Source organism: Notamacropus eugenii, chromosome 6 (genome assembly GCF_028372415.1).
Source record: "Notamacropus eugenii isolate mMacEug1 chromosome 6, mMacEug1.pri_v2, whole genome shotgun sequence".
NCBI lineage: Eukaryota > Metazoa > Chordata > Mammalia > Diprotodontia > Macropodidae > Notamacropus > Notamacropus eugenii.
In genome coordinates, this window is record NC_092877.1 from 34,006,646 (window position 1) to 34,033,729 (window position 27,084).

A 27,084-nucleotide genomic window follows, 5' to 3' on the forward strand; every position below is an offset into this window, starting at 1 on the left:
GAAATTCCCTGCTTTCTATAGAGTAAGGAAACAGATACAGGAGAGAGCATAAGGTTTAGAGCTAATTAGGACCCTATAGAAAATCCAGCTCGTCCAATCCCCTCACTTTGCTAATGAGGAAAGTGAGACCTAAAGACATGAGTTGACTTCCCCAAGATCATTAATAATGATAATAGCAATAGATAGTAATCATGAAGCACTCTTAGGTTTGCAAAGCACCTTACAAATATTATCTCACTTGATCCTTACAACAACCCTGTGAGATATACGCTACTATTATCCCCTTTTTAAAGTTAAGGAAACTGAGACAGACAGAGGTTAAGTGACTTACCCAAGGCCACATACTAAGTGTATGGGACTGTATTTGAACTCAGGTCTTTCTGACTTCAGCTTTAGTGCTCTGTTTGAACTTGGGTCCCCTGACTCTGAATCCAGGGCTCTTTCATTATCCCATGATGCCTCTCCACATCGAAGCTTCTCCTGAATGTTGATGGTGTATCTGCCACTGTTTTATACACTTAGAGTTAGGTAGCTCTTTGACCTTGGGTGAGTCCCTTAACCCTGTTTATCTCAGTTTTCTCATCTATGAAATGAGCTGGAGAAGGAAAGGGCAAACCACTGTAGTATCTTTGCCAAGAAAATTCCAAATCGGGTTGTGAAGAGTTGGATATGACTGACTAACAACCGCAAAAATTATCATCATCATCATTTTCATCATTATTGAGGCCTCAACTGGGCAGAAGATGTGCAACCTCTGCCCTTTAGGAGAATGTGATATGACTGCAGGGGCCATGAGTTCATAGGGATTCATTACTGGAGGGATGTGCATTTCTTTTGCTTACAGAAATTCTTTGGGAAGGAGAGATGTTCTGGAAGTTCAAATAATGTTTCACTGTTTGAGTAATTTCTAAATTTCTTAAGTGACTCCAGTAAATGTGTTTCCCTTTGTGATCTTATTCCAGGGGTGAAATCACAAGGGGCAGTTATGGTGGTGAAGGGGGAACAGGGACCCAGAGCAATTCAGCTAGCTTCACTCAAGAGGGTTTGGATGGAGAATGCATAGCTTTCTGCTTCAAAAATTATTGCTTCAGAAATGGAAGGAAATTAGATGTCCTTCTTTTGGGGAATGGCTAAATAAATATGTGAACATAGTAGAATATCACTGTTCAAAAATAGATGCAGAATAGGAAGAATTCAGAGAAACTTGGGAAGACATTGTATGGACTGATACAGAACTGGAACAATTTATATGATGATCACAATAATGCAAAAGAAAACAGCACTGAAAAACTTCGGACTCTCATCAACGTAGTGACCAGTTATAACTTCAAAGGACTGATTGTAAAAAACGTGGCCTGTCTCTTGGCAGATAAGTGGTGGTCTGAGGGTTCGGAGAGGGATGAGCATTTTGAGATCAAACATTGAGTACTTAGCTTAACTGTACTTATCTGTTACAAGGGAGAGCTCTATTAGGTTGGGATGGAGGAGATCATATTGGTAAATGTATTTTTAAAGCATTACGAAGATTTTAAAGAAAAAATATTCTCCACTTTTTCTTAGTCCATTGCCATGTTTCCTGTCACCAAATCTTGGGATAGCAGCTGCACATTATGATGTTTTCCAGCCTCCACAGACCATCTGTTCCAAGCTTTTGCATACCTGTGCCTGGGGAAGAAGTGATGAGAAGGAATGGAGCCCAGTAATGATGGATGGATGTGTATCCATGCAAGCTTCCCCTGGTGGACAAGACATCTCTCAGACCTTTCTGGCTGGCTGGCTAGGAAGAGATTTCACATCCACCTGTTGCCTGCCTCTAGGAATAATTAAATGATAAAACCCACTGAGATAACATGTGGATGAAAGAAAAATAGAGATTTATATACATTTTCTCTGGGAAATGTCAAGGAAGAGAAAGAAAGTCAATCTTTCTGTTGAAGTTCAGAAATGTCATCCTTTCTGTGAATCTTTCAAATACTCTTATTTTACTTCAAAGGGCTAAGTGATTAGTGTCCTTTCAGAGCAATTTTCTGCTGTGAATTTGTTCATAAAAATTAGTGCACCAAGAGGTAGAGAAGCTGATGTTGCTACAAGTGAGGGATAGAGATATGGAAGGAAAGGGAAGGCAGAAACCATTTATTAAGTGCCTACTATATACCAGACATTTGGGAAGGGACCTTAGTGACCATACTACATAGTATGGCTTTTCTTCTATTGCCTTTCAGAAATAAATAATCTTAGATCACATTTCTATAACTTAAAACCTTTATAGCATCATGAATTTAGAGCTGGGAGAGACCTTAGATGTCACCTTTCCAAACCCCTTCTTTTACAGATGAAGAATTAAGGTTCCGACTGGTTAGTGATTAGATCACTTAGTTAGTGTTAGAACATTTTACGGTACCATGCTGACTTGTGATATAGTATGAGCATTGTTACCCCCTTTTGCAAAGGAAGAGACGAAGGGGAAGGAGAGAGACAGACAGACTTTGCCAGGATAGCATCTGGAGTCACATCACATGTAAATTTTGCAGCCAGGAATCAAACCTTGATCTCATGAATCCAAGACTAAGGATCTTTCCATTGCTTCACCTGCTCCTGACTCTGGCCTTGTACTGAGACTGGCTGTCATTTTACGTTGCCCCAAAGTGATGTTAGGTCATGTCTCTGATGAGATTTTCTGACATCAAAGTCTTGGTGCTGGTCAAGAAGAGATTCAGCTTCTGTTACTAGAGCCTCTTGGTATCTAGGACTATTAAGAAGGTGAGAACTAAGAATGGTCTTGGTCCACAGAGAGATTTCTCACCCTAGCTCAAAGCCCTTTCCAGGCTAAAATAGAGCCCAAGAAAAGGAGGCTGGTAGAAGGGGAGTGGATTGAAGACAGTGTGAAGAAATTCCTGAGTCACCTCCAAAGACTATCCGTCCCAAGGTTCTCTGTCAGATCCACTAAAAACTGTGCTCTGGGAGATGATATTTTCCCCAAATTCCATACTCTTCTGGATTAACAAGATGGAAGAAGACTTCAGTCTCTTGTATAGCTGCCTTCAGCTGTATAAAATTTCACTTCAGATGTACAAGAAATAAAAGAAATAAAGAAATAAAACCTTAGCACTTCAGAAAAGTAGGGCTCTGTAGAGCTAGTTCCTTAAGCATAAACCAACATATTAAACGATTCAGATGATCATATATTGTATATCTCAAGACAAGTGAGGAGATGGGAGGATGCACTTGGTGATCCAAGATGGCAGGCTTGAATGAATGACTCCCAAAAAGTCCTGAAGAGCTGCTGAATGTGACTGATGAGTTATTGGCAGATGTGGCTGCTGAACTGTGAAGAACTGTAGACAGTGAGAAGAACACATATTGTCTGGACTTCCCAAAAGGGAAAGAAATTAGACTCTTCAGAAAATAAGTTGTTGAGCTTAAAGATTATTAAATGGATAGTTGGAAATGACTGAGATAGGATAAGATGATCACTAAGTTCACTAAGTACCAACAGGAGCTTATCAAGAACAAGTCATACTAGACTACTCCAATTCTATTTTCAGACTAGTAGAGAAATGCCATGGCCATAGCATATCCTTGGATTTAGCAAACAATTTGGTAAGGAATTCCCTCTCCCCCATCCCACTGCCATATCTTGGTGGACAAGATGGAAAGATGAGGACCGGACAATAGTAGATACCTGAAATGGTTTTGGGACTGGCCTACGGACTATGCTCAATCAGTCAGTAGTGATTAAATGCATTATTACATTGAGGCCCACCTGAAAATGTCTAATGTTGTGCCCCCAGGTATCTGTTGATGGTCTTATTTGGTTTATCTTTTTTGTTGTCTAATCAGTTATTTGGATGAAGACATGGATGATATTCTTATCCAAACTGTGGAATAGGAAGCCAGAAAGAAAGAGAGAATGTAAAAATTAAAGTGAGGAAGAGGAAGAGAGAAAAGAGACTAGAAAGTAAAGATGGAGAAATGAGGGGAACAGTGGGGAGAGGGAAGAGAGAAGAAAGATGAAAGAAGAGAGAAGGAAATGAGAGAAGGAAAAAAGTGAGAGATATAAGAGAGAAAATAGAAAAGAAAGGAAAACATAAAGAAGAGAGGGAGAAATGATAAAGAGGGAAATAAAGACAAAATAAAAGAAAAAGGAGAGGAGAAAGAGAAGAAACAGAACAGAGGAAAGATTGAAAGGTGGAAAGGGAGGAAAGAGGAGAGGGGAGAAAGAAGAGAGAGAAATGAAGGTAAAATAGAAGAGAGAAAATAAAGAAGGGAAGCCTGAGTAGAGAGAAGAGATAGAAGAAAGAGTAGAAACAGAAGAAAGGAAAGATAAGAGAGACAAAGAAAGACTGGCAAAGGAGAGAAAAGAGTGAAGACAGGAAGAAAGATGAGAAAATAGAAAAAGAAAGATGGTAGAGAGAGAAGTAGAGACAGGAGAGAAAAAAAAGAAAATTAGGAAGAAAGAGAAAAGAGATCATGAGATGGTGAGATAAAAGCCACAAAGTTACTTCTCCTTCCCTAGGTTGCCCCTGATGTGCTCATCTTTTAGGTCAAGAAATTCAGAAATTCTTTATGCGGTATGCCACATAAAGTTTGCAAGTAACTTCAGCAGGATCAGATTGGTCATGGTCCACATAGGGTATTTAACTCCTCCAAAAGGCAGTGATGCCCATTGCTTGGTGTGGGAAGAGCAACCTGAGTAGTTGCCTTCAAGAGAATAGGTGTCTCGGGCAACATAAGCCCCTGGGGGTCAGGACATGAGACAGGACCACTGGAAGGAAGGCAGGAGAGATTGAGTAATGTCAATGTTGCTGCCTTTACAGTTGCTTGTGAAGCATATCCATAGACAACTGAGATCGGGGGTTCTTAAAGGACCCCTGGACCCTTTGGGTATTCTGGTGAAGCTAATGGACCCTTCTCAGAATCATGCCTATGAATAACTGAAGAAAAGCCAAATTTCAGTCAAGTTCTACCCTCTAATGTGTATCCAGGCACTCATGGAGCCCAGGTGAAGAATCCACAGCTAAGAGGGAGCTCTGAGCCACACCTTGCACCCCAAATGAAACCGTCCAGTGATTTCCCACAGATTGTGGGTCTGTGGCCTAGGAACCAGTCACCCTCTTCTTGTTAGCACTTCTACTTCGATGGGGATTTAGTAGATCTTCTTTGATCCTTGAGGCAGAATAGATGTGATTTTGGCAAAGCAGTGGGCTAATTACAGGCAACGGAGTGCTTTCAGCTTGGAGCACAGCCAGCATCTACTTCCCTTTGGGTTGGGGGTGAGGGGAGAAGCTGAGCAATGGGGTGGGGGTGGGGGTGGGGGAGGGACGTGAATAAGGGCCAGGGGAGCTTTTGGAAAGAAGGTAACAACTTAATCTTCTCCATTTGTTTATAATAGATGAGAAAGCCTCCGGACAGGGATGGGATTCCCTTAGCCTGAGCCTGAGAGGTAGACACTACTAGTGCTGAATCTGTTGTGCCTAGAGCCTCTTGGGGGTAAGGGAGGGGAGACTGAGCTGGGCTAGCCTCATCACCTTGAGAGGTGACTTTGACCCTTCTTTCTCAACATTTCAGTACAGGCAAGGACAGGAAGATGAAGTCAGGATAGAGGCAATATGGCATAATGGGAGGGCGGGGAATACTAGCTTTGGAGTCAGGGCGCCTAGATTCAAATCTAGTTTCTGTTGCTTCACTCAGTCATTTTTTCAGTCATGTCCAACTCTCTGTGACCCCATCTGGGGTTTTATTGGCAAAGATACTGGGGTGGTTTGCCATTTCCTTCTCCAACTCATTTTACAGAAGAGGAAACTGAGGCAAACAGAGTAAAGTGACTTGTCCAGGGCCACACAGTTAGTGTTTGAGGCTGGATTTGAACTCAGGAAGACTAGTCTTCCTGATTCCAGGCAATGACTTCCAGACTGCCAGAGCAATGGATTTGGAGTTTTAGGATCTGGGTTCCAATCCATTTCCTCAGTTGTAAAATGAAGGGGTTGGTCTAGAGGACTTTTGAGGCCTCTGCTAGATGTAATTCTAATCCATGATCCTTATGTGATTGTAAACCTGCCTTTGGGGAGTCTTGGGGGTGAGAGTGAAGGGGCTTCTTACCCCACATTTACACCTTTGTGAACAAGAATGAGTCCCCTGCTTGAGGTCCCAGTTCATTAATCAGGGGATGACAGGGGTGAGAGACGGGGGCAAAAGTTGGCAAACAATGAGACATCTTCACAAACGAAATGAAAACCTGCCTTTTGCCATGAAAAGATGGGGATGGAGGAGAGGCAAAATGTTTCTCTGGAGCAGAATATTCATGGGACTACCTTAAAGTCTGATTGAGAAACACAGTACTGTACTGAGAAAAAAAAGATATGACCTCTCTTTTGAGTTAGGATTGTGGATTTAGAGCCGAAAGGAGTAACAGAGACCCAGGACAGATAAAGGATTTAGCCAGAGTCACAGAGCTAATAAGTGTGTGCCAGGGTGAGTGGGTGGGGTGTAGCAGTTTCCACCCTAGGCCTTCAGGACTTCAAGACTGCATCTTTGGTCAACCCCCAAAACGTCAATACAATGTCAAAAACTCTTCTGCAGTCAACCAGCCCATCTGATGGAGTGGGCATGGGGAAGGGAAGCTGTGCCTTTTGGTATACACATGTTAATCCTCAAATCCCATTCTGATCTTTTAAAGTGTCAATGTTTCTGCTGTTGTAAGCTCCTCAATCTGGAATAAAAAGGCCAAGCCCTGCCAGCTGTTGCCCTCTCCCTAACCCAGCTATCAGTTGCTCCAGATGGATGTCCTGGGTTATCAATGGTATTTCCTGTTGCCTGCTCTTCCTCTTCATGTCTTCCTCCCCACCCCCAAAGCCATTCATGAAGAGCCTTTCTGATCCCAAAATAGGAGCCAAGGAAATATGTGCTGAGTGAATATGTGATGGCAGTACAGAAACCGGAAGGCCCGTGGGAGAATGTCATCTCCAACCTCCTAATTTTCTAAAGGAGTCTGAGAGAAACGGGAAGTGCCCCTGCCCTAGGGTCACAGAAAAGGATAGTGGCAGGGCCACAAGTAATCATAATTTAAAGTAAATTCAGGATTTTCTACATATTCCATTCCTGAGAAGTAGATCATGCAAACACCGAACCTAAAATCAGAGGTGTTTGTGGTTCAGACATTTTTCAGTCATGCATGATTTTTTGTGACCCTATTTAGGGTTTTCTTGGCAAAGATACTGTAAATGATTTGCCGTTTCTTTCTCCAGCTCATTTTACAGGTGAGGAAACTGAGGCAAACAGGGTGAAGTGACTTGCCCAGGGTCACACAGAGTTGAACTCAGGAAGATGAGCCTCCATGACTCCAGACCCAGTGCTCTATCCACTGCAACACCTAGTTGCTTCAAATCAGAGGATGAGAGTTCAAATTTCATCTATGGTGCTTAATGCCTGTGTGTTCTTTGACAAGTTTTTAACCTCTAGAGACCTGAGTTTTCTAATCTATTAAATTAGGGGGGCTAGACTAGTCCCTTCCAGCTCCAAAGCTGTGATCTTATGAATTCTCAGTGATGCCCAAAATGATCACAGGGAAGCCTTTCCTACTTTGAGATTCTTTGATTTCAATCTCACTATATTGGGATTTGAAATAATTCTGATTCTTACTGAATAAAAGGTTGGAAACTACCTAGGGCAGTGGGGGTAAATCAGTCAAGACTTTAATGCATTTACGATACATTATTATATAATGCAGGTCTATTGTGAATCATTATTTTTTCATTACCTGACCTCATTCCACTTGCTAATACACATTTTCATATCCAAAAGCAATGAAGCTTTCTTTTAAATATTGTATGACTTGGCTCACTAATTGGAATTTTCATAATTCTCTCCCCCATTCTAAATGAATGAGTCATCAGTTTTCAGGACTGGAAGGGACTTAAATAAACATCGAATCCAACCCTCTCATTTCATAGATTAGGAAACTGAGGTGCAGAGAGGTTGTAGTATTTAGCTAGTAAGTAGTGAAGCTTGGACTTAAGCCCACATCTTCAGAGTCCCCATTCAATACTTGGCCCATTATACCATGTGGTCTCTTTGGTATTACTGACATACATACCCACACACGTATATAAATACATACATATACATATGTGTGTGTGTGTTCCTTGATACTTGTTGCTAAGTGAAGATGTGTACAGGGATGGCTGTGTGTTAGTGCAAGGAGTATCTTGGTCAAGAATGTCTGATTGTATGTCTTAGGCTGTAATGGAAGGATTAGTGACTACTTGTGATTTGTGGTACTTTGGCCCCTTGGGGATATTCATGCTTGACCAAACAAGCTGTGTTCTTGTTTTCCTCTATTTAAATATCAAGGAGTTAGTCTTGGATTCCTCCTGAATCCAAGCTGGGAGGTGAGGGAGACTTTGCTGGCTGGAGGGATGACTTTGGCTGGGAGGTACCTGTAGGAAGAGGGCCTGGCTCTGCCTGAGGCTAGGGGAATATCTGAACCCTCTGGGTGCTGATTCTCTGTGCCTTTCTCCTGGTGACCCAAGTTCTGATCTCATGCGTCATCTTGTCCTTTGTATCATTTCAGAAGCCCCTGCCAAACCTGAGGAGAGTGCTGCAGAGGCCTTCACGGACTCATCCCTCTTTGCCCACTGGGGCCAAGACCTCAGTCCTGAAAGCAGGCGCATCGCCCTGAAGCAGTTCCAGTACTACGGCTACAATGCTTACCTCAGTGACCGCCTGCCGCTGGACAGACCCCTGCCTGACCTCCGTCCCAATGGGTGAGCACAGCCAATGTTACCTGGGCATGTAGGTGTCCCCACTTTGGGCAAGTTCCATGTCCCATGTGGCATCATCTTCCAGATGTCATGGTCCTCTTCGAGAACAAAAGAAAAACCACCATGGTCCACAGTGGTCCTGAGCTTTTGAGGATTTAAGATCTTGGGGGGAAGGTGGGCTGCACTTAGAGACTATCTATTCCAATTTCTGTAGTTTACTAATAGGAAAATTGAGTCCTAGAGAGGGAAAGACACTGGCTGAACGCCAGGCTCGATGTTCAGTTGTTGATTATTTATTTTGGCAGAGCTTAGATTAGAACCAAAGACCTCGGTCAGAACTTTTGCCTTGCTGTGTCTGCTGGTGTTGGGAAACATGATCTGCTCCATGACATGACTATTGAGAGGCAGAACTCTGGAGTCCCCTTCCTGTCCCTTCCTTGGTGTCCCTCAGTTCTGTCTTGAGTATCCCCCCCACCTCTCTTTAGCCTCAGTGTTCCCATCTGCAAACGTGGAAGGTGCCTTTCTTTCCCCCCTCAGTCCCATAATGAGATTTTGAGGATTGATGACTCAATTTGCATCTTGAAGACTCTTGAATCATCTGCAGTTAAAGTGATGCTCCTGTGAATATGTCATCTTAACCCAATTAGTTGTATTTTTATGAATACTCATTTTTCCTGTAAATTAATTTTATAAATGACATGAATCTTCTTGGACTAACAAGTCCATTATACCCAGCAGAGAAGAATGTCTATTCCACTCTTGGTTATGCAAGGATGTTCCTCTAAGATTAGGTTAGGCTGGGTATTGCTCTTAATTATTAAAAAAAAAAATGAAAAGCCATTCCACAGCCGAGAAAGCCTTATTACTTCAGGTAACATCTTCATTCTTCCTTTTGACCTTCTTTTCCTCCATTTCTTTCTTCCTTTCTTCCTTCTTTCCTTCCTTCCCCTCTCTCCTTTACTTTCTTTACTCCTTCTATTCTTTTCCTTTCTCTCTCTTTCCTTTATACTTTTCCTCTCTTCATCTCTCCCTTCTCCTTTTTCTTTTTTCTTCTTTTAAATAAAAGCTGCAAATCACTAATCGGTTGTGACTGAAATTTGCAAAAGCAACCTGGACACCTGCCTTAGGTGTAAAGTCCGGCTGTGCCCAGGATGCCTGTAGGACATGCTTGTTCTTCATGAGCTTGTAAGGAAAACTCTAGGTTCTGATCGGGAGTTGGGAGGGAAGGATGGCCAATCTAAATACCAAGAAGCCAGTGCCAGACCTAGGAACCTCAGTGAGGACACAAACCACTCAGTTCAGGGCTCTGAGGTGGGGGAGAGCCCCCTTCTTCCTTTGCCCAGTAAACTATCTCTTCCACAGGACAGTGTCAGTCCTGGTCTTATACAGTGCAGAGTATCACAATGTATTAAATTCTCCACACCTGAGGCTGGAAGAGAAGTCTTTTTGCTTTGGAAGAAGAGCACAGAATGTGAAACCTATTGCATGAGAATTAATAACCTCTCTGGGACATTGTCACCCTCTTCTCCTGGATACTCTAGGTTTTCATGGTACTATCCTCCTCCTACTGATCTGACCATACTTTCTCAGACTTCTTTGCTACATCTTTCTTCAGCTCACACTGGCTAAATGTGGGTGTTTTCAAAGGTTCTGTTCTGGGCCCTTCTCTCTTTTTCCATTATTTCATTTTGCTTGGCAATCTCATCAGCTCCTAGGAATTCAGTTATCATTGTTCTGATGAGGATTCTCAGATCTCCTTGTCCAGCCCTAACCTTTCTCTCGACCTCCAGTCTTGCATCTTCAACTGCCCTTCAACTGCCCCTGCTATAGACATCTTAAACTCCATATGTCCAACACTGAACCCAGTTTCTTCCCCTTCCCCCCCCCTAAAAAAGAAACAACACATCCTCTCCATGAGTTGTCAAGGGCACCATCATTCTCTCCTTTACCCAGGCGTGCAGCCTATGTGTTATGCTCAGCTCCCCTTTCTCACCCACTATATGCAGATTATTGCCAAGTCTTGTCGATTCTACTTTTATAGAATCTACCATTGATGTCCCCTTCTCTCCTCTGACATTGTCATCAGCCTGGGGCAGGTCCTCATCAGCTCATGCCTGGACTGCTGCAAAAGCTGTGGGTTGGTCTTGCTCTCCCAGTCAATCTTCCATTCAGCTTAGAGAGTGATCTTCCTAAACTGAAGTTCTGACCGTCTTTCTCTCTGTCTCTCCTCTCTCTTTCATGTATCCCTTTACGCTTTCTCACACACACACACACAAACGCACACACATATCATTCAACAAACTTCAGTGGCTCCCTGTTATATCCAAGATTAAGTTTAAAATCCCTTTATAATCTGGTCCTTTCCTATATTTCTATATTTGTTTACCCCTTATTCCCCTCCCCAGGCTCTTCAATCAAGTGACACTGGTTTCCTTACTGTTCCCTGAACAAGACACTTTCTCTCCCCATCCTGTACATTTTCATTGGCTGTTTCCCTTGCCTGGAATTCTCTCCATCTTCATCTCTATTTTCTGGATTCCCTTGCTTCCGTCAAGTCCTCATTAAAACCGTACCTTCTACAAGAAACTTTTTCTGTTACCCCTTAATGTTAGTGCCTTCCCTCTGAGATGACTCCAGTTTATCCATGCAGTTCTTGAAAACAAAAATCTCTGAAGGTTTCAGTGTGCTGAACATTTAATTTTTGTCTGGTATCTAGGCAACTAGGTAATACAATGAGTAGAGTACTGGGCTTGAAGTTAGGAAGACCTGAGTTTAAATCCATCCTCAGATGCATACTAGCTATGTGAGCCTGGATAAGTCAATTAACCTCTGTCTGCCTCAATTTCCTCATCTGTAAAATGAGGATCATAATAGCACCTACTTCCCAGAGTTTTTGTGAGGATGAAATGAGATAATACCTGTAAAATGCCTTGTAAACCTACACATGCTAGCAAAAATAAGTATTAACTACTGTTGATTTGCATTGATAGAAGGAATTTCCTCCCTATTCTGATGAGACCATAGTTCTGGATTCCCCTGCCCTCTTCTTCCCCACCCCACCCCAACAAAAACTGTAAAGCAGTTTCTTTAGATACCATGTAATGTCACCTATAATTATTCCAGCTGCACTTGTGTCCTGAGGTGATTCCTCACCATGGTGTGCAGTTGACCTTGAGTCTTTGAAAGCTCTGCCAATGAAATGCAAGCATTGTCATATTTTACCAAACTCCAAAGGCTGGGTTTAGAGTAACAGCCAGAAGGCTGGCTGCCAGACAGTGAATTTCCGTTGGGCATGGCATTTCCCAAGATATGGAGGAGGTTGATGATCTGTGTGGTTGGCAAAGGGCATGCCGCCCACACTAGGGACAGCCTGGATCCCAAACCAAACATTATTGTTATCGAGATTATTATTTTCATTGTCATTAATGTAATTATGATTATCATTATTACTAATGAGATTGTCTAGCCTTTATCTGGTGCTGGATAGGTGCTGACCATGTTCCCTATAATGTTTGAAGTTAAAATTGAGGGAGCCACATTTCACATGCAATAAACATTTGTTAAATGCCTGCCAAGTGCTCGACACCAGGTTAGATGCTAAGGGATGCAAGGAAACAATGCCTTCCTTCAAAGAGTTTACACTCTTTCAGAGGAGGCAAGTTTTTTGTTGTCACGTACAACTCTTTGTGACCTCATTTAGGGTTTTCTTGACAAAGATACAAAAGTGGCTTGCCATTTCCTTCTCTAGATCATTTTACAGATGAGGAAACTGGGGCAAACAGGGTTAAGTGACTTGCCCAGGGTCATACGTTTAGTGTCTGAGGCTAGATTTGAACTCGGGAAGACAAATCTTCCTGACTCCAGGGCTGGCACTCTATGCACTGTGCCTCTCAGCTATGGATGGAGGAGGCAATATAAGAACATAAACAATCAATGCATAAATATGGGATGATGTAGGCACGATTAGCCAGACGAGGTTATGAAAGGCCTCAGACCTTTTATATGACAGGTTAAGTTTGAACTGAACCTTGAAGGGAAGCAAGGATGGCAAGAAGGACAAGTGAGGAGGAATTGCATTCCAGGTGTGAGGCACGGTCTGAACAGAGGCAATGGAGGAGGCCCATGGCGTGCCCTGTGTGAGAAGCAGTGCAATGACCTATTTGTGCTACAGAGGGCGTGAAGGGGAGTAAATGTATACTAATCAGGGGAGGTGGGTGGAGGAAGCCAGGTTGTGAAGGACCTTTAAGGCTAAAGAGGGGATTCTGCTTTGGATGCTGTAGATCATAAAGAGCCACTGGAACTTAGGGAGCAGGAGAGTGTTATGGTCAAACTTAGACTTTAGGAAGATCACTTTGGTGACTTGATGGAGGATGGATTGGATTGGGGAGAAATGAGGCAGAGAAAATAATTAGGAGTTAGTGTAATAGGCTAGGGGAGAGGTGATGAGGGTCCAAACCTCTTTCTTTTCTCAAATGGAGAATGACCATTAGCTGGTGGTAGACGAAAGCAGGCGAATGAGCATTTTCCTAGCTTAGCTGTGTTCTCTAGGATGCCCCCAGAGGATTCAGGAATCAGTCAACAGGTCCTAAGTGGGCTTTCCTCAGCAGAACTCATCCTAGCTTCTCTTAGCTGGTGAATGCTGGGTTTGCCTGAGAAATGGGAGGCATGTCCCTGGGGAGGTGCTATTAAAAATTAAAAGATTCTGCATTTATGCGGCAGAGCCTGTTCTTATTTTGGTTGAAGAAAAATAGATCTGCATGCTCCCAGAGAATAACATACATGTGCAAGTTCACATCTCATCTTCTGTGAACGTGCCTAAGTTCAGAGAACCAGTGGGGGCCACCCGAGACTCAACTTGCCGAAGAAAGTGTTGCTTATCAAAATCACAAAACCAAAAGTGAAGGGCTGCATGTCTTATAAATATCTTATAATGACTTCACTTGAAATCATTTTTCTTGGTTCAAGTAGGAGGTAACTCACAATGACAGTCTTGGAGAAAAGACGAAATAAATGCATTCCTTAGTACACACTGTACCTGCAGTCTTCTATTCCATAACGTTTCTGACAAATGCTTATCAGGTCCATTGCTTGAATACCTCCCACAATGGAGAGCTCATGGCCTTACAAAGCCACCCCTTTCCATTTCAGAATAATTGGAACTACTGTTCTTCTTTATGTTAAGCTGAAATTTCTCACTTTCCACCTCATTATTTCTAGTTTGGACCTTTGTGGCGAGGCAGGAAAATCATAGGATTATATATTATAGATTTAGAGTTGATAGAGAGCTTTGCAGACCATGAAGTCCCATTTACTCATTTTACAGATGAGGAAACTGAGGTATGAAGAGGTTCAACAACTTACCTAGGGTCACACAGCTAATTAGTGTCTGAGGCCAGACTTGAATTCAGAATTCGAGTTCCTTAAATCGCTACACAGTAAATGCTTAATAAATGCTTTGTGATTGCTTCCTGACTTCAAACCCAGTGTGCTATCAATTACACTATGTTCATTCTCCAAAAGAAAAAAAATTAATTAAAAAAAGGCTAATCTCTCCAGTGAATGATGACCCTTAGATATTTAGAGAACCTAGTTATGTGTTTCCTTCCCGTTACAAGTGTCCTCTTCTCCATCCTTAGTTTTGACTCTGCTGGCAGTCATGGTCACCATTCTTTGGAAACACTTGTGCTTGTCCTTTGGGCCCCTACAAGGCCCAGAGTGTGAATGAGCCTGGGCTGGAGATTAGTGAGAGATTTAACAGACCCTTGCCTCAGACTAAATCCACAGGGTCTAAGAGAATCAACATGAAGGGATGGAGTTAGATAAAATCAGTGTGCTAATCCACATATAATGCCAAAGTTATGGAATCAGCAGATCAAGTGGCTGCATAGTCCAAATTCAAAGCCAGAAATTAAACATTCAGCAAGATGTCAGAAAGAAGGGACTAGATAGGAAAATATGACCTGAGTTTAGTGGGTATAATCCTGGTTATGGGGGAAGGGAGGGAAAGGGAAGTGACCCAAACAGTGTAGTGTCAGGAAACAGTGAGAAATGGGAGTGTACAAGTGTGATAACGTCTCTTTTCTTCCCTGCTAAGAATAAGCCTGAGGCAGGCTGGCTGGCTCATTTTATGGGACTAGCAAAGAGACTCCCCCCACTACTCCTTCCCCTCCCCCCGCCCTACCTCCACCTCCCCCAACCCTCTCCCAGTTTAGCCAAACACTTGGAAACCAGTGAAGATATCCTAGCTCTGGTACCCAGAACTAGAAACCAATAACATGCAACATTAACAATAACTAGAATTTATAGAGCACGTAAAGGTTTGCAAAGTTCTTTACACATACCACATTTTATCCTCACCAAAATGTAGGCAGTAGTTATTACTATCGACACTTTACAGATGAGTAAACTGAGGCATAACAGTGATGAAGTGACTTTTCACAGGGTCACACAACTAGTGAGTGTTTGCAGCTGGATTTCAACTTGGGTCTTCCTGACTCCAAATTCAGCATTCTATCCCTGTTCCTCTGATACCACCACTAGTTCTCTAGAGAAGGTCCTTATTGCAAAAGCTGCTGCTGAGTCTGCTTGTCTCAAGTCTCTCCCCATTCCAATCCGTTCTTCTTTCAGTCAGTAATGTGATTTTCCTAAAACGCAATTCCAACCATGTCACTCACTACTCAACAGACTCAAGGTTTCCCTATTTTGTCCAAAGATCAAATACAAAGCCCTTCATTACCTAACCTTCTCCCTTTCCAGTCTTCTTATACCTTATTCCCCAGCTCATACTCTTCAGCCCAGTGACACTGGTCTCCTGGCTCTTTCAACAGCAAGACACTTCATCTCTGACTCCAGGCATTTTCTCTGCATGTCTCCAGTATCCGGAGGACTCTTTGTCCTCATCTCCCCCTGCTGACTCCCTGCTTTCTTGTTAAATCCCAACTAAAATGCCATTTTTTTTTTTTTGCAGGAAGCCTTTCCCAATCCTTCTTAATTCTAACGCCTTCTCTCTGTTAATTATTTCCTACTTAATCCCATTTATATTTTTATATTATTATTGCTGTGAATACATTTGTTTGCTTGTTATCTCCCCCATTACATGGTAAGTCCCTTGAGGGCAAGGACTGTCTTTGATAGGCCCTCACTGGCTTAGTGCCTGGCACATAGTAGGTGCGATATAAATATTAGCTATTGTTATCATTGTTATTAAAGTAGGCATAGTAATTGTGCCTCCCTTGTAGGGTTGTTGTGAGGTTCTAATGAGATGACATTTTAAAAAAGCACTTAGTGTAGTGCCTGGCACATATTAGGCACCATGTAAATGCTTATTACCCACCCACTCCCATGTAAAGTCCCATGTACCATGCTCCAGATTTCTGAGGAGACAGACAATGCTCAGTAAGAGGGGCACAAGAACTTGGAACTTAGTAGGCACTTTATAAATGCGTATTCCCTCCCCCCACTATGTAAAATCCCATGCTTGCTGCCCCAGACTTCTGAGGAGACAGACTCAGTGCTCAGTAAGAGGGCGTGGTGCTCTCTCCTTAACGTTCTCCCCATGTCTTGTCACTTTTTCCATCTTGCCAGATACTCCCAGATGTTCAGGGCCTGCTTCTGAGGCTCCTGGATCCTCTTCTCTCTTATTCTCTGTCTCCAAAACCCCAGCCCAGCTGACACGCAGCTCTCTGCCAAAGGTTGGGTGCCCTTTTGGAAGTCAAACAATAGTAAACAAACGCCAGCCCCAGAATGGGAAGGGGAAATGGTAGTGGCAGGAAAGTAAGCAAAGAAGGGTCGGTGCCATTCCCAGAGGAAGAAATAGCATGCTAGTGAAGCCAGCCCCCTGTGGCGTCTTTTGTGGGGTGACCTATGAAGCTGAGGAGTTGTCGCTCCCCCCCCCAGGGATCCCATGGGTGATTAGAGCCAGTTTTAGCTTGGGGGTATGGGGAGAGGTGTGAGGGAAGCAGTATGTTCTTATGGTCGCTGTCCCCGAGCCAGCCACAGTCACAGGATGCTGGCTATGGTCACGGGCTGCACTGAGGATGCTTGGAAGAGTGGCATGGGGCTCTCGGTGGTATTTACAGCATCGGGGAGAAAAGAGGCTGAAATGGGAAATTTCGACTTCCCAGGCAGGTGTTGTTATCCTCAATTAGAAACCTTGCTGGAAAATCTAAATTCAGACTAAATTGTCAGATCAGTCCACCAAGAGGCAAGGGGGCTCCCCTAGTGCTCCCCCACTCCCACTCAGAGCAAACCTGTTGCCATGGAAATCACATTAACGACTTCTCTGTCACCAAGGTCCTTCCTGTGACTCCTTCCTCTGTGCAGACAAGCTGACCCACCTGGCCATTTCGGAGCTCTGACAGAATGGGGCCATTGCCAGCCTCCTCTGCTCAAACAATCATTGTTTTGTCTTTTTAAAGATGATGTCCCAGCAACCATTGGGCAGACAGGACTTTTGAGATCATGGGGGAAGGCAATGGAGACAGCTAAAACTGCATCCCTCTCTATAGGTTGAACCCACTGGTGGCTACCTTTAGTAGTAGGGGAAGGGAATAGGATGCTGGAGAAGCCAGTGCCCTATGGCATCTTTTGTGAGGTAACCTCTGCGGCCTTTCCTTCCCCCCATTCTATCTCTGAAAGAAGTCCCCAGAGATTATAGACCTAGAACTAAAATGGTACCTTGTGGTCACTGAGCCCAAAGCCCTCACTTTACAGATAAGAAAACCAAGGCTTAGAAAGATGAAGTAATTTACCTGGAGTCAGTGGGAAATGGTCAAGAGATGAACACAAGGCTTCTATTCCAGATCCTATTTCCTTTCCACTCTCCCACCATGACTGTCCTCTGTGATCTCAGCTACAAAAAAAATAAGACCTGGGCAAGAAGTTCTTAACCTAGAGTCCATGACTTTTAAAATATTTAAATAATCACATTTCAATGTAACTACTTTCCTTTCTAATACTATGTATTTTATTTTATGTATTTAAAAGTATTCTATTGAGAAAGGAGTTACAGATTTTACCAAACTAGCAAAAAAGGATCCATGACACAAAAATATCAAGAAATCTCTGCCCTAAACCACAGACATTCTTACTTAATAATTCAGAGACATGAGACGTGGTTGGAAGAACTCTGGAATAGGAATGCTCAGAATCATTAAGTTTCAGAGATCATACAGACTGTCTCCTGAACAAGAACTACTCTCCAAAAGTGTTTCTTTGCTTGAAACATTCAGCGAACAAAAACCTACTGCCTCCAGAGGCAGCCCCTTCCGCTTAGAGATAGCTCTGTGTTTGGGGGAAGGGGGTGTGTGTTAATTTATATTGACCCTAACTTTGCAACTTTCATCCTTTGTTCCCAGTTCTGACTCAGGAGAATAAGTCTAATTAATCAATATACAGTTATTAAACACCTACTATGTGCTGGGCACATATGCTAAACAACAGGATACAAAAGGAAGCAAAAGACAGTCCCAGCTTTCAAGGAGTTTACACTGCAGTAAGTCAGGAGACCTGGATTCAAGTCCTGACCCCTCTTACTACTCACTATGTGTGCCCACATGAAACATGTCACTTCTTCAAGCCTGTTTTCTTGCCTGCAAAATGGGGATAATTTTAATAATACGATTCATATGGCACTCTAAGACTTGCAAAGTGTTTTACAAATATCATCTCATTTTTATTCTCACAACAAACCTATGAGGTTGGTAGTATTATTATCTCCCTTTTACAAGTGAGGAAACTGAGGCTTAAGTGATTTGCCTAGGTCACTCTTGTTAGTGTCTAAGGCAGCGTTTGAACTCAGATCTTCTTGACTCCAACCCGAGACCTCTCTCCATTGTATTCTAATTATATAACACTTGCTTCCATAGCCTCTCCTGTCAAAACTAAAGAAATTGTCACCATGCCAGGTACCAAAGCCTCTTAAAGTGACTGCCACAATTTCTATAATCTCTGTAGGAGAAGCTAGTAAAGTTCATGTGATACAAATTCAGTCAAGTCCTATTAGTGGGAATAATGAATCACACGAAGTGGTCAAATGTATTTTTACTTGAGATTATTTGAAGCTGTAATTATGTAAAATATAGCCGTTGGTTTCAGCCCAATGGAAATGTGCAGTGTGAGTTCAAATAATGTGACCACTTTAAGGAATTCATTATATACACTATTCAGAGTCTAGCTGTATAAGCCTCAGTTTCCTTATTTGTAAAAGGGAAATAATTACATCTTCCTTCAAGGATTATGAAGATTCAATGAGATAATATATGTGAAACTCTTAAAATGCTTTAGAAATGTCAACTAATATGATAATGTTTGAAATTGGAACAAAAATCCCTTCCTTGACTCCTTTACAGGGCTCTATAAGGGAACATGTTTGTAAGGTATCATACAGATCAAAGTGACTTATTTTTCAATATTTTGATTTACCTGTGAGCTCATCGATGGGGGTGCTATCTCCATCTGGGCAGACCACAATCTCTCCACTCCTAATTCTTGTTCATGACTCCCATAAATCTTCCATAGAACATCCATGCAGTACACCAAAGGACTGCCTCTGGGTCTTTTAATATTTCATGGGTAGCAGCACCGCATTCTGACTGTCTATATGTTATCCTTCCCTCTTACTATGTGACCAACCCATTGCATTTTCTGGTCAGACCTATCTTGAATGATGTATCTCATGCTATATCTCACTCACAAGTTAGCACAGGTATGTACAGAGCTTGGACTAGCATACCTAACCCCCACACCGTTAGAAGTGATCACCGAAGTCAACCCATAAAGAAAATGAAAGACACTTTTATTTAACCTAGTATCTTCTACAAATGTTCAGAAGGGAAGGAGATAATCTTTGCCCTCAAGGGTCTTATATTCTATCAGGAAAAGAAGGAAACAAGCATTTATTAAGTGCCTACTATGTGCTGGACAGTGTGGTAAATGCTTTACAAGTTATCTCAGTTGATTCTCACAATGACCCTGTGAGGTAAGTACTATTATTATCCCCATATGACAGTTAAGGAAACTGAAACAGGCAAAAGTTAAGTAACTAGCCCAGGGTCACCCACATAGTAAGTGTCTGAGATTAGATTTGAACTCAAGTTTTCCTGACCCCAGAGTGCCACCTAGATGCCTGTTATATCTTTGTTGCTTGCTTGATTGATTATACAGAAGGAAAATAACTTTAGTGTCTATGTGGAGAATGAAACAGATCAGGGAGAGACTTGAGGCAAAGAGACTAATTACAGGAATAGTATAACAGTCCAGGTATAAGAGCTTAAACTAGGGCTGCAATTGCATATGTAGAGAGAACAGGAGAGATGGGAGAGATGTTCTGGAGGCAGAAATGGCAAGAAGGATGCAGCCATGTATCCAGACCCAAAATGAAAATGCAAATCTATAGCTTTTCCAACACTGTGCTAGACCTCTTAGGAGTATGAAAAAAGTAGAAGTGATCCCTGCTGACTTGTTTACATGAAACAACTAGAAAACTGCATTTAATCAAGTACTGAATTAGGTGGTGTAGAATATAAATACTCTAAAAATTCAGAGAGGGAGAGAAGATCATTGTCAGGAGCAAATCTGTGAAGGGAATGAGTCCAAAGTTGGACCTTATGATGAGAAAGGTTTATGGAGAGGACAGAGAAGGGGCTTTTAGGGGGAACACTGAGCAGGGGTGAGAGTGAGCTGTCTACATATGTAGATAAGGAAGAGAGAGAGTAGGTAGAGCCAAGGATTCATAGCTTGGAACAACTGTGGAGACACTCAACTAGATGAGACACATCTAGTACAGAGAAGGCTCTGTCTAGATGACAAAGCAATACAGCACCCAACACAAAGTCTTCTTCCAGAGATCTCTTCTCTTCTTGTTTGTGGGAGAGAGCTCTCCCATCAGATTTCTGTTTCCAAGGCTCCCTGGATCCCCAAATCTTTTAATGTGGAGATGGCAACCATGTCCTACCAATGACAAAGAACAGAAACCCCTTTTTAGCCTTTCTGCTGGTTCGATCCCATCTTGTTGACACTCCCTCACTAAATCATGGATCACCTTTCTCCCCATCACCTACTACCCCTGGGTCATTTTTCTAGATTCCAGGTATAAGAATTTAAACAAATTCTCAGTGTACACAATAAATCATAGAGATAGAATTCTGGTCTCTACTCTATTGGGCAATGGACTTGATTTTAGGAAGCCTTGGGTTCAAATTCTCAAATATGTGTGATATTGAGCAAGTCGCTTAGCCTCTCTCTACCTCAGTTTCCTCATGTGTAAAAAGAATGAGTTAGACTCAATGTCTTCTAAGATCCCTTCAAACTCTAATGCATGGTCCTGTGATCCTCCCTCTTACCTCCAAGAAGGCTAGGGTTTAGCACTATAGGAGGCTGGAGGTGTAGATTTGGAAGCCATTAACATTAAGGTGTTGGTTGAAGCCCTAAGCATGAATAAGCTTCTAGAATAATTAGTATAATTATAAAGGATTAAAAGATTGAGGAACTAAGGACTGAGTATTAGTGGGAGAGGTGGGGATGCAACAGAGAAGGAGTGGTCATAAGAGTTGGAGGTGAACCAGCACAAAGCAATATGGCTGAAGCCAAGGGAGCTTCAAGAAGTTGGGGTAGGATCAAAAGTCAACAAGAGCAGAGCCATGTGTGTTATCTCTAAGTTTTTAAAATTGTGAATGAAAAGGCTAAAGAAGTCATAATCTGTGAACCTGGTGCACAGGTGACCTGAATTTAGTAATATAATCAAATGAACATATAATGAAGTTAATCTGACCCACTTAATAAGTTACAGAACTGCAGCTGAAAGGTAATAGCATCCTGGTGACCTACACCAGGAGATCTCTAGAGAAGAAGGGATCCAGAACCGTTCCAGGATCCTAAGGAAGAAGTCACTGAAAGGGGCTGAGCACTTGGAGATCATGTAGTCCCAGCTACTTACTGTAACAATTAGTAAATTGAAACTCAGAGCTTGGGGTCAGGGTCCTCAGAAGGTGGAAGAGTTCAGAGTCTAGAAGATCCTCAAAGACAGACTAAAATAAGAGGGGAAATATGGAACCAGAACTACGACCTCTGAATCAAGCCAAAAGACAATTCATTCTCCAACCTCTTTTTATGCCAAAAAGAAATTAGATACCTACCTGAAGCCTTCCAGGTAAAGCAATGTTCAGAGGGGTAGCCTGAGGGCTTCTCTGTGAGAAGCGAACGTTCAGAGTGAGGCCTCCTCACTTAACCATTCTAGGGAGATGACTGAGGTTTTAGCTGGCCCAAAGTCACCAGTAGGTATGGAGGTTAAAAGCAGACTATGAAGTGAGTGGAGGCTAGTAGCCCAGCCTGCTTCAACTAGTTTTTTATTCTTGTATGTGATTATTTACAAACCTTAAAGTGCCATATATGTGCATACATACATGCATATATGCACACACATATGTGTATGTATATACATAACCACATGTTTAAATATTTCTATATAAATATATAAATCATTACCATTCATTTGCATATCAAACAAGAGGATTCTTGGAAGACAGAGGAGTCTCATTGTCTGGGGCCTATATATAACTTCTGTGGGTGTTTTGGATGGAGTCCTCCCAAAATGGGTATGGGATGGCAAAACTCACAATCAGAACTTTAACAAGATTCAAAAGGAATGACCTAATTCCAAAATCAAATAGTTTTATGGGGTCAAGTCTACCCCAGAAGAAAATATTCAAAGGAATAGACATAGCCCAGGATAGTCTTCTGCTACTGCTGGATGCCTGGCTGGGTATGATGACCTCTGACTAACTCACTCTAAGAACTATAGCCCTCTCTGCCAGGGAGAGGCTTTTTAGCCACTACATCCCAGTAGGTGGTAGCTGAGAACAACAGATGATCTTGGAGAGACTAATTGACCTTAATAGAATTAAATAGCTGAAGCCCAGCAGATGGTAACCAGAGGGTAGCTTGGCAACTACAAGTACAGGAGAGATTACCTAGCAGACATGACTCCCGCCTGGTGTATAGTAGAGATACAGTGTACAACCAAGCTGCAGAGAGTGGGGTGATTACATCCCCAGAGTACGCTGGTAGTTCTGCAGTATTGTAGGTGTGAGTTGTCCTGGTCATATATGCATCCTGGCCACGTGTGTCCCTATGTATTTGTTCTCCATGCATGGGCCTTTACCATACAAGTTCCTGACACGTTTCTGTTTATATATGTCCCCTGGATACATGTACCCTACATATGTGTTCCTCCCCCCCCCAAATGGTATGATTATCTGTGAGAGTATGCACCCTCTGCGTATATAGGGGGATCTTTTCTGGACATTTTGTTTGCTAAGCTGTTTATTTAAATGGTTTTTGCTTTGAACTAGCATATTGTCTGGTCAAAGTAGACACATTGGTTAGGGCTTGTGAGCTATGGCTTTGAGTGGGTGCTGACCCACAGATTTAAATCTAAGGTAGCATTTCTGACCCATATGTGAAGGTGCCTCAGGCTCTTCATTTTGGTGTCTATTTCTCTATCCTAAGACCGTGGTAAATTGAACTCCATTATTAATGTAAAGGAGAGGAAAGAATATATGAATCCAGAAATAATATATCTGATTAAGGTAATTACAAATATATTCTTTTTTAAAAATTTTATTATTCCTAGACGAAGAAATATTTACAATTTCTGACAATCCCAGTCTAGTCTGGCCTAAGATTTTCTTTGTGCCACGAGCCCCACCCCAAATTCTACTTCCTCCTTATTCCCAAACAAGAAAGATTCTTCTTTCCTGGAGCACTCCCTTGCTGACTCCCTTGCATGGACAGGAGCACGCAGGAGCAAATTCATAGATCCATCCTTCCAACCTTAGGCTTCCACTCAGCCAATAAGGAAACCTTCTTATTAAATGTCAGGTTTTTAGTATTCTACCCATATTAGTCTTTTAGTTCACTAATTTCTTAGCTCACAACCTTGTCAAAAGGCAAGGAAATGAGCATTTATTAAGCACTTAATTATGTACTGGATACTTTGCTAATCACTGGGGATACAAATGAAAGTCAGAAGAAAGTCCTTTCTTACTCTCCATGAGTTTACTTTCTAATGGTGAAAGATAACACTCAAAAGGAAGCTACCAAGCATGAGGGTGAGGGGTGGGGTGGGAGGGGAAGGTACCTATAGAAGAGTTGAAGTTCAAAGTCCAGAAAGTCAGAGCCAGGAATAGAATGAAGGTTGACTGGCCTGGGCACCTCTTAAAAATGGAGGCCCTGGGAGGAACTCACCAGTGGAAGAAGGGAAGCAACATAGCTGAGGGATGTTTGCAGGGTGAGCAGGCTGCCATGGAAGGTAGATGTTCCAAGAGTAAGGAGGCCCCAAGCACTGAGGAAATTTATAGGGCAAGATAGCACTGGAGGAAAGGTGGTAAAGTCTGGAAACCAGAAAATCCATGAAGGGAAGGAAATGAGCATTAATTAAGCCTCTAAGTGCTTTGCAAATATCTCATCTGATCCTCACAATAACCCTGTGAAGTTGGTGTTGCTACTAAACCCATTTTACAATGGAGGCAAATGAGTCAGGTGGAGGTTAAGTGACTTGCCCAAAGTCACACAGCCAGTAAGTGTCTGAGGCAGAGTTTGAACTCAGGTCTTCCTGACTCCAGGACCAGTGCTCTATCCCCTGTGCAACTTAGCTACCATGAAGGGCATACATGTTGGTTGGCTTACCTAAGACAATACAGAGTAAGTATGGCATTCCCATTGTATCCAAAAGGTATGAATTTAACTTGGCACAAATGTTATTCCCCAAAGTTCACAAGACAAAGAATCAAATGAGCCACTTTTTTTGATTTATGGGTCTCAGCCTCTGACAATTTTTCCTTTCCAGTTTATAGAAGTAATACAATCCATGGCTGGCATAGGACTGACCAAGCTTTGTAAAAGATGTTACTCTCTTAGACTCTCCACATCACCTCTTGGCTTGGTTCTTGGACCATTACTTCACTGGCTTCTCTCCAGTTTCCTTCTCACCCCTCATTTTGAAATCCTCTTTCCCTAATCCCCCAGAAAACAACAATTACTAGACTGCTACCTATCTGTAGCCACTGACATGAAAACCACAGTTGCAGAGAAAGAGAGATGAAATGGATTATGGCTGAGATGGAGCTTTTAGTCTGAATCAAATGAGATTTGGCTTTTGCCCTGGCCCATTATCCTATTTGACCAAAGGCTTCTATTTCCTCATAGGAAAAAAGCATGGAGTTTACTTCCCAAGTGTGATAGGGCAACTGCTCCTTGTATAAATGTATTTTATAAACCACTTGGAACCATCCAGAGGAGGAATCTTACCATGGGACTTAGCACTGCAGCTCTGCCTCCCTCCACCCCACCCGGCTGCCATCTCCTCATGTGCATAGAGATCAATAAAGCTGAGTTTATCGTGACCATCAATTCCCAGCTTATTAGACAGCCATATTACTCCCTGATCAGAAATGTCTGTTTTTATCTCTAGTGGAAAATGGTTAGACTTTGAAGAAGAATAAAAGTAAAAAGGGAACTTTTATGGTTTAATTTTTACAGGAGAATGTGTCTCTTCTTGAAATGAGTAAGAAATCAATCTTTTACAGTTTGGCTTTGAAAGAAGCTTAAAGAGCCAAGTGCTAATTATACTTCTGTTGTGAGTCAGATTTCCACTTCTGCCTCAGTCGTTAGGAAAGGAAGATAGAGAGATTGCTTTTGCCCTGTGTTCTGCCGTGGCCAGACCACTTCTGGTGCATTGGGTTCATTCCTGGGCACCGTATTTTAGAAAGGACATTGATCAGCTGGAAGCAGTCTAGAGGAGGACAGCTTGGAAGGGGAAGGGCCTGGGACCATGCCTCATGAGGACTGGTAAATGGAACTCGGCATGTTTAGCATAGATAAGAGAAGATTGGAGGTGAAGGAATGAAACTATTTTGTCTGATCCCAGAGGACCGCACCAGGAACCATGGGTAGAAGTTTCAGAGACAGATTTAAGTGTGATGTCTAAAAAGCCTTGATAACCATTAGAGAGATCCTGAAATGGACTGCCTCAGAGGGCTAGTAGAGTAATAAGGCTGTGTGGCTGCATGTCCATATGTTATTGAGGGCATTCTTGCTCAGATGGGTTAGATAAGAGGGATCAGATACCAACTAGTAGGATGCATTGTGGCCAGCACTCAGGCTAGCAACACCTGAGTGTAGCCTGAACCAGACTAAAATGTAATGGTGAAATAGTTAATAAAATAAATCAAAATAAGGTAGAATATAGATAACATTGGCAGCTAGGTGGTGCAGTGGATAGAGTGCCTGGCCTAGAGTCAAGAAGACTTCTCTTCCTGAGTTCAAATCTGGCCTCAGATTCTTACTAGCTATATGACCCTGGGTAAGTCACTTAACCCTATTTACATCAGTGCTGTCATCTGTAAAATGAGCTGGAGAAGGAAATGGCAAACTACTCCAGTATCTTTGCCAAGAAAATGGGGTCATGAAGAGTTGAAGATGATTGAAATGACTGAAGAATGGCAATGGTAATATGTAGTTTTCTAAGTCAATATGCTGGCCTCAGGGATGTTTATGGCCTTGGTTTCTATTTGCATTTGACATCACTGATCAAAGTAGACTAGGGGTTCCTGCTCTGAGATTCAATAACTTGGGGAAGGGACCTTAATTTGTTTTTGTTTTTAAAACAGGAGAGTTTGGGTTCCCTGGGGCTTTGAGGAAGAGTATGCTGAGGTTGGGGAATTGGAGTGTTGGGATTCCTACCGGTTGTGGTTGGGAACATGACTTTGAATGCAACTGTCCAGTCTGTCCACCTCTGGATGTGATCTCTTTCTCCTTCTTTCTCTCTCTTTCCCAATATTTTATTATCTTCTGCAATGCCAAGAAAGAGCATTGGTAAAGGAAATATGTGGGGGCATGCTGCCTTGCACATAGTAAGCACATAATAATAATAAAATGTAAATTAAGTGTAAAATATTCTACTGTTCAAATCTACGAAGCAGCCAGGTGCTGGAATGGCTGGAACATTGGACTTGGAAGACTGGATCTTGAATCTCGTTTCAGACACTTGCTAGTTGTGTGGTACTAGCCAAGTCACGTAACTGTGCTTCCATTTCCTCCTCTCTAACAGATCGCTTCCAGATCAAAATCAATAATTTGAAGTAATTTATTTTTTTGGTCTCAGTTTCTTCATGTGTAAAATAGGGATTAGGCAAGTCACAACCCGTCAGCACCACAGTTTCCTCATTTGTAAAGTGAAGAGGTTGAAACTAGATCATTGTTATCACTTGAGATAGAAATAAGGGTCACTAAACAATATATAACAATCCCTGCAGGCTAAATATTGATT

The 27,084-nt window shown here is 42.3% G+C and overlaps 1 protein-coding gene across 5 annotated transcripts in view; it reads left to right on the forward strand.

Annotated features, from left to right (window-relative positions):
• Positions 1-27,084, forward strand: part of GALNT18 (polypeptide N-acetylgalactosaminyltransferase 18) — a 512,574-nt gene that overhangs the window by 223,801 nt on the left and 261,689 nt on the right. For all 5 annotated transcript variants that reach the window (XM_072619429.1, XM_072619432.1, XM_072619433.1 and 2 more), the window contains exon 2: positions 8,570-8,762. In XM_072619429.1, the coding sequence (XP_072475530.1) occupies positions 8,570-8,762 (193 nt within the window). The remainder of the gene's footprint in view (positions 1-8,569; positions 8,763-27,084) is intronic.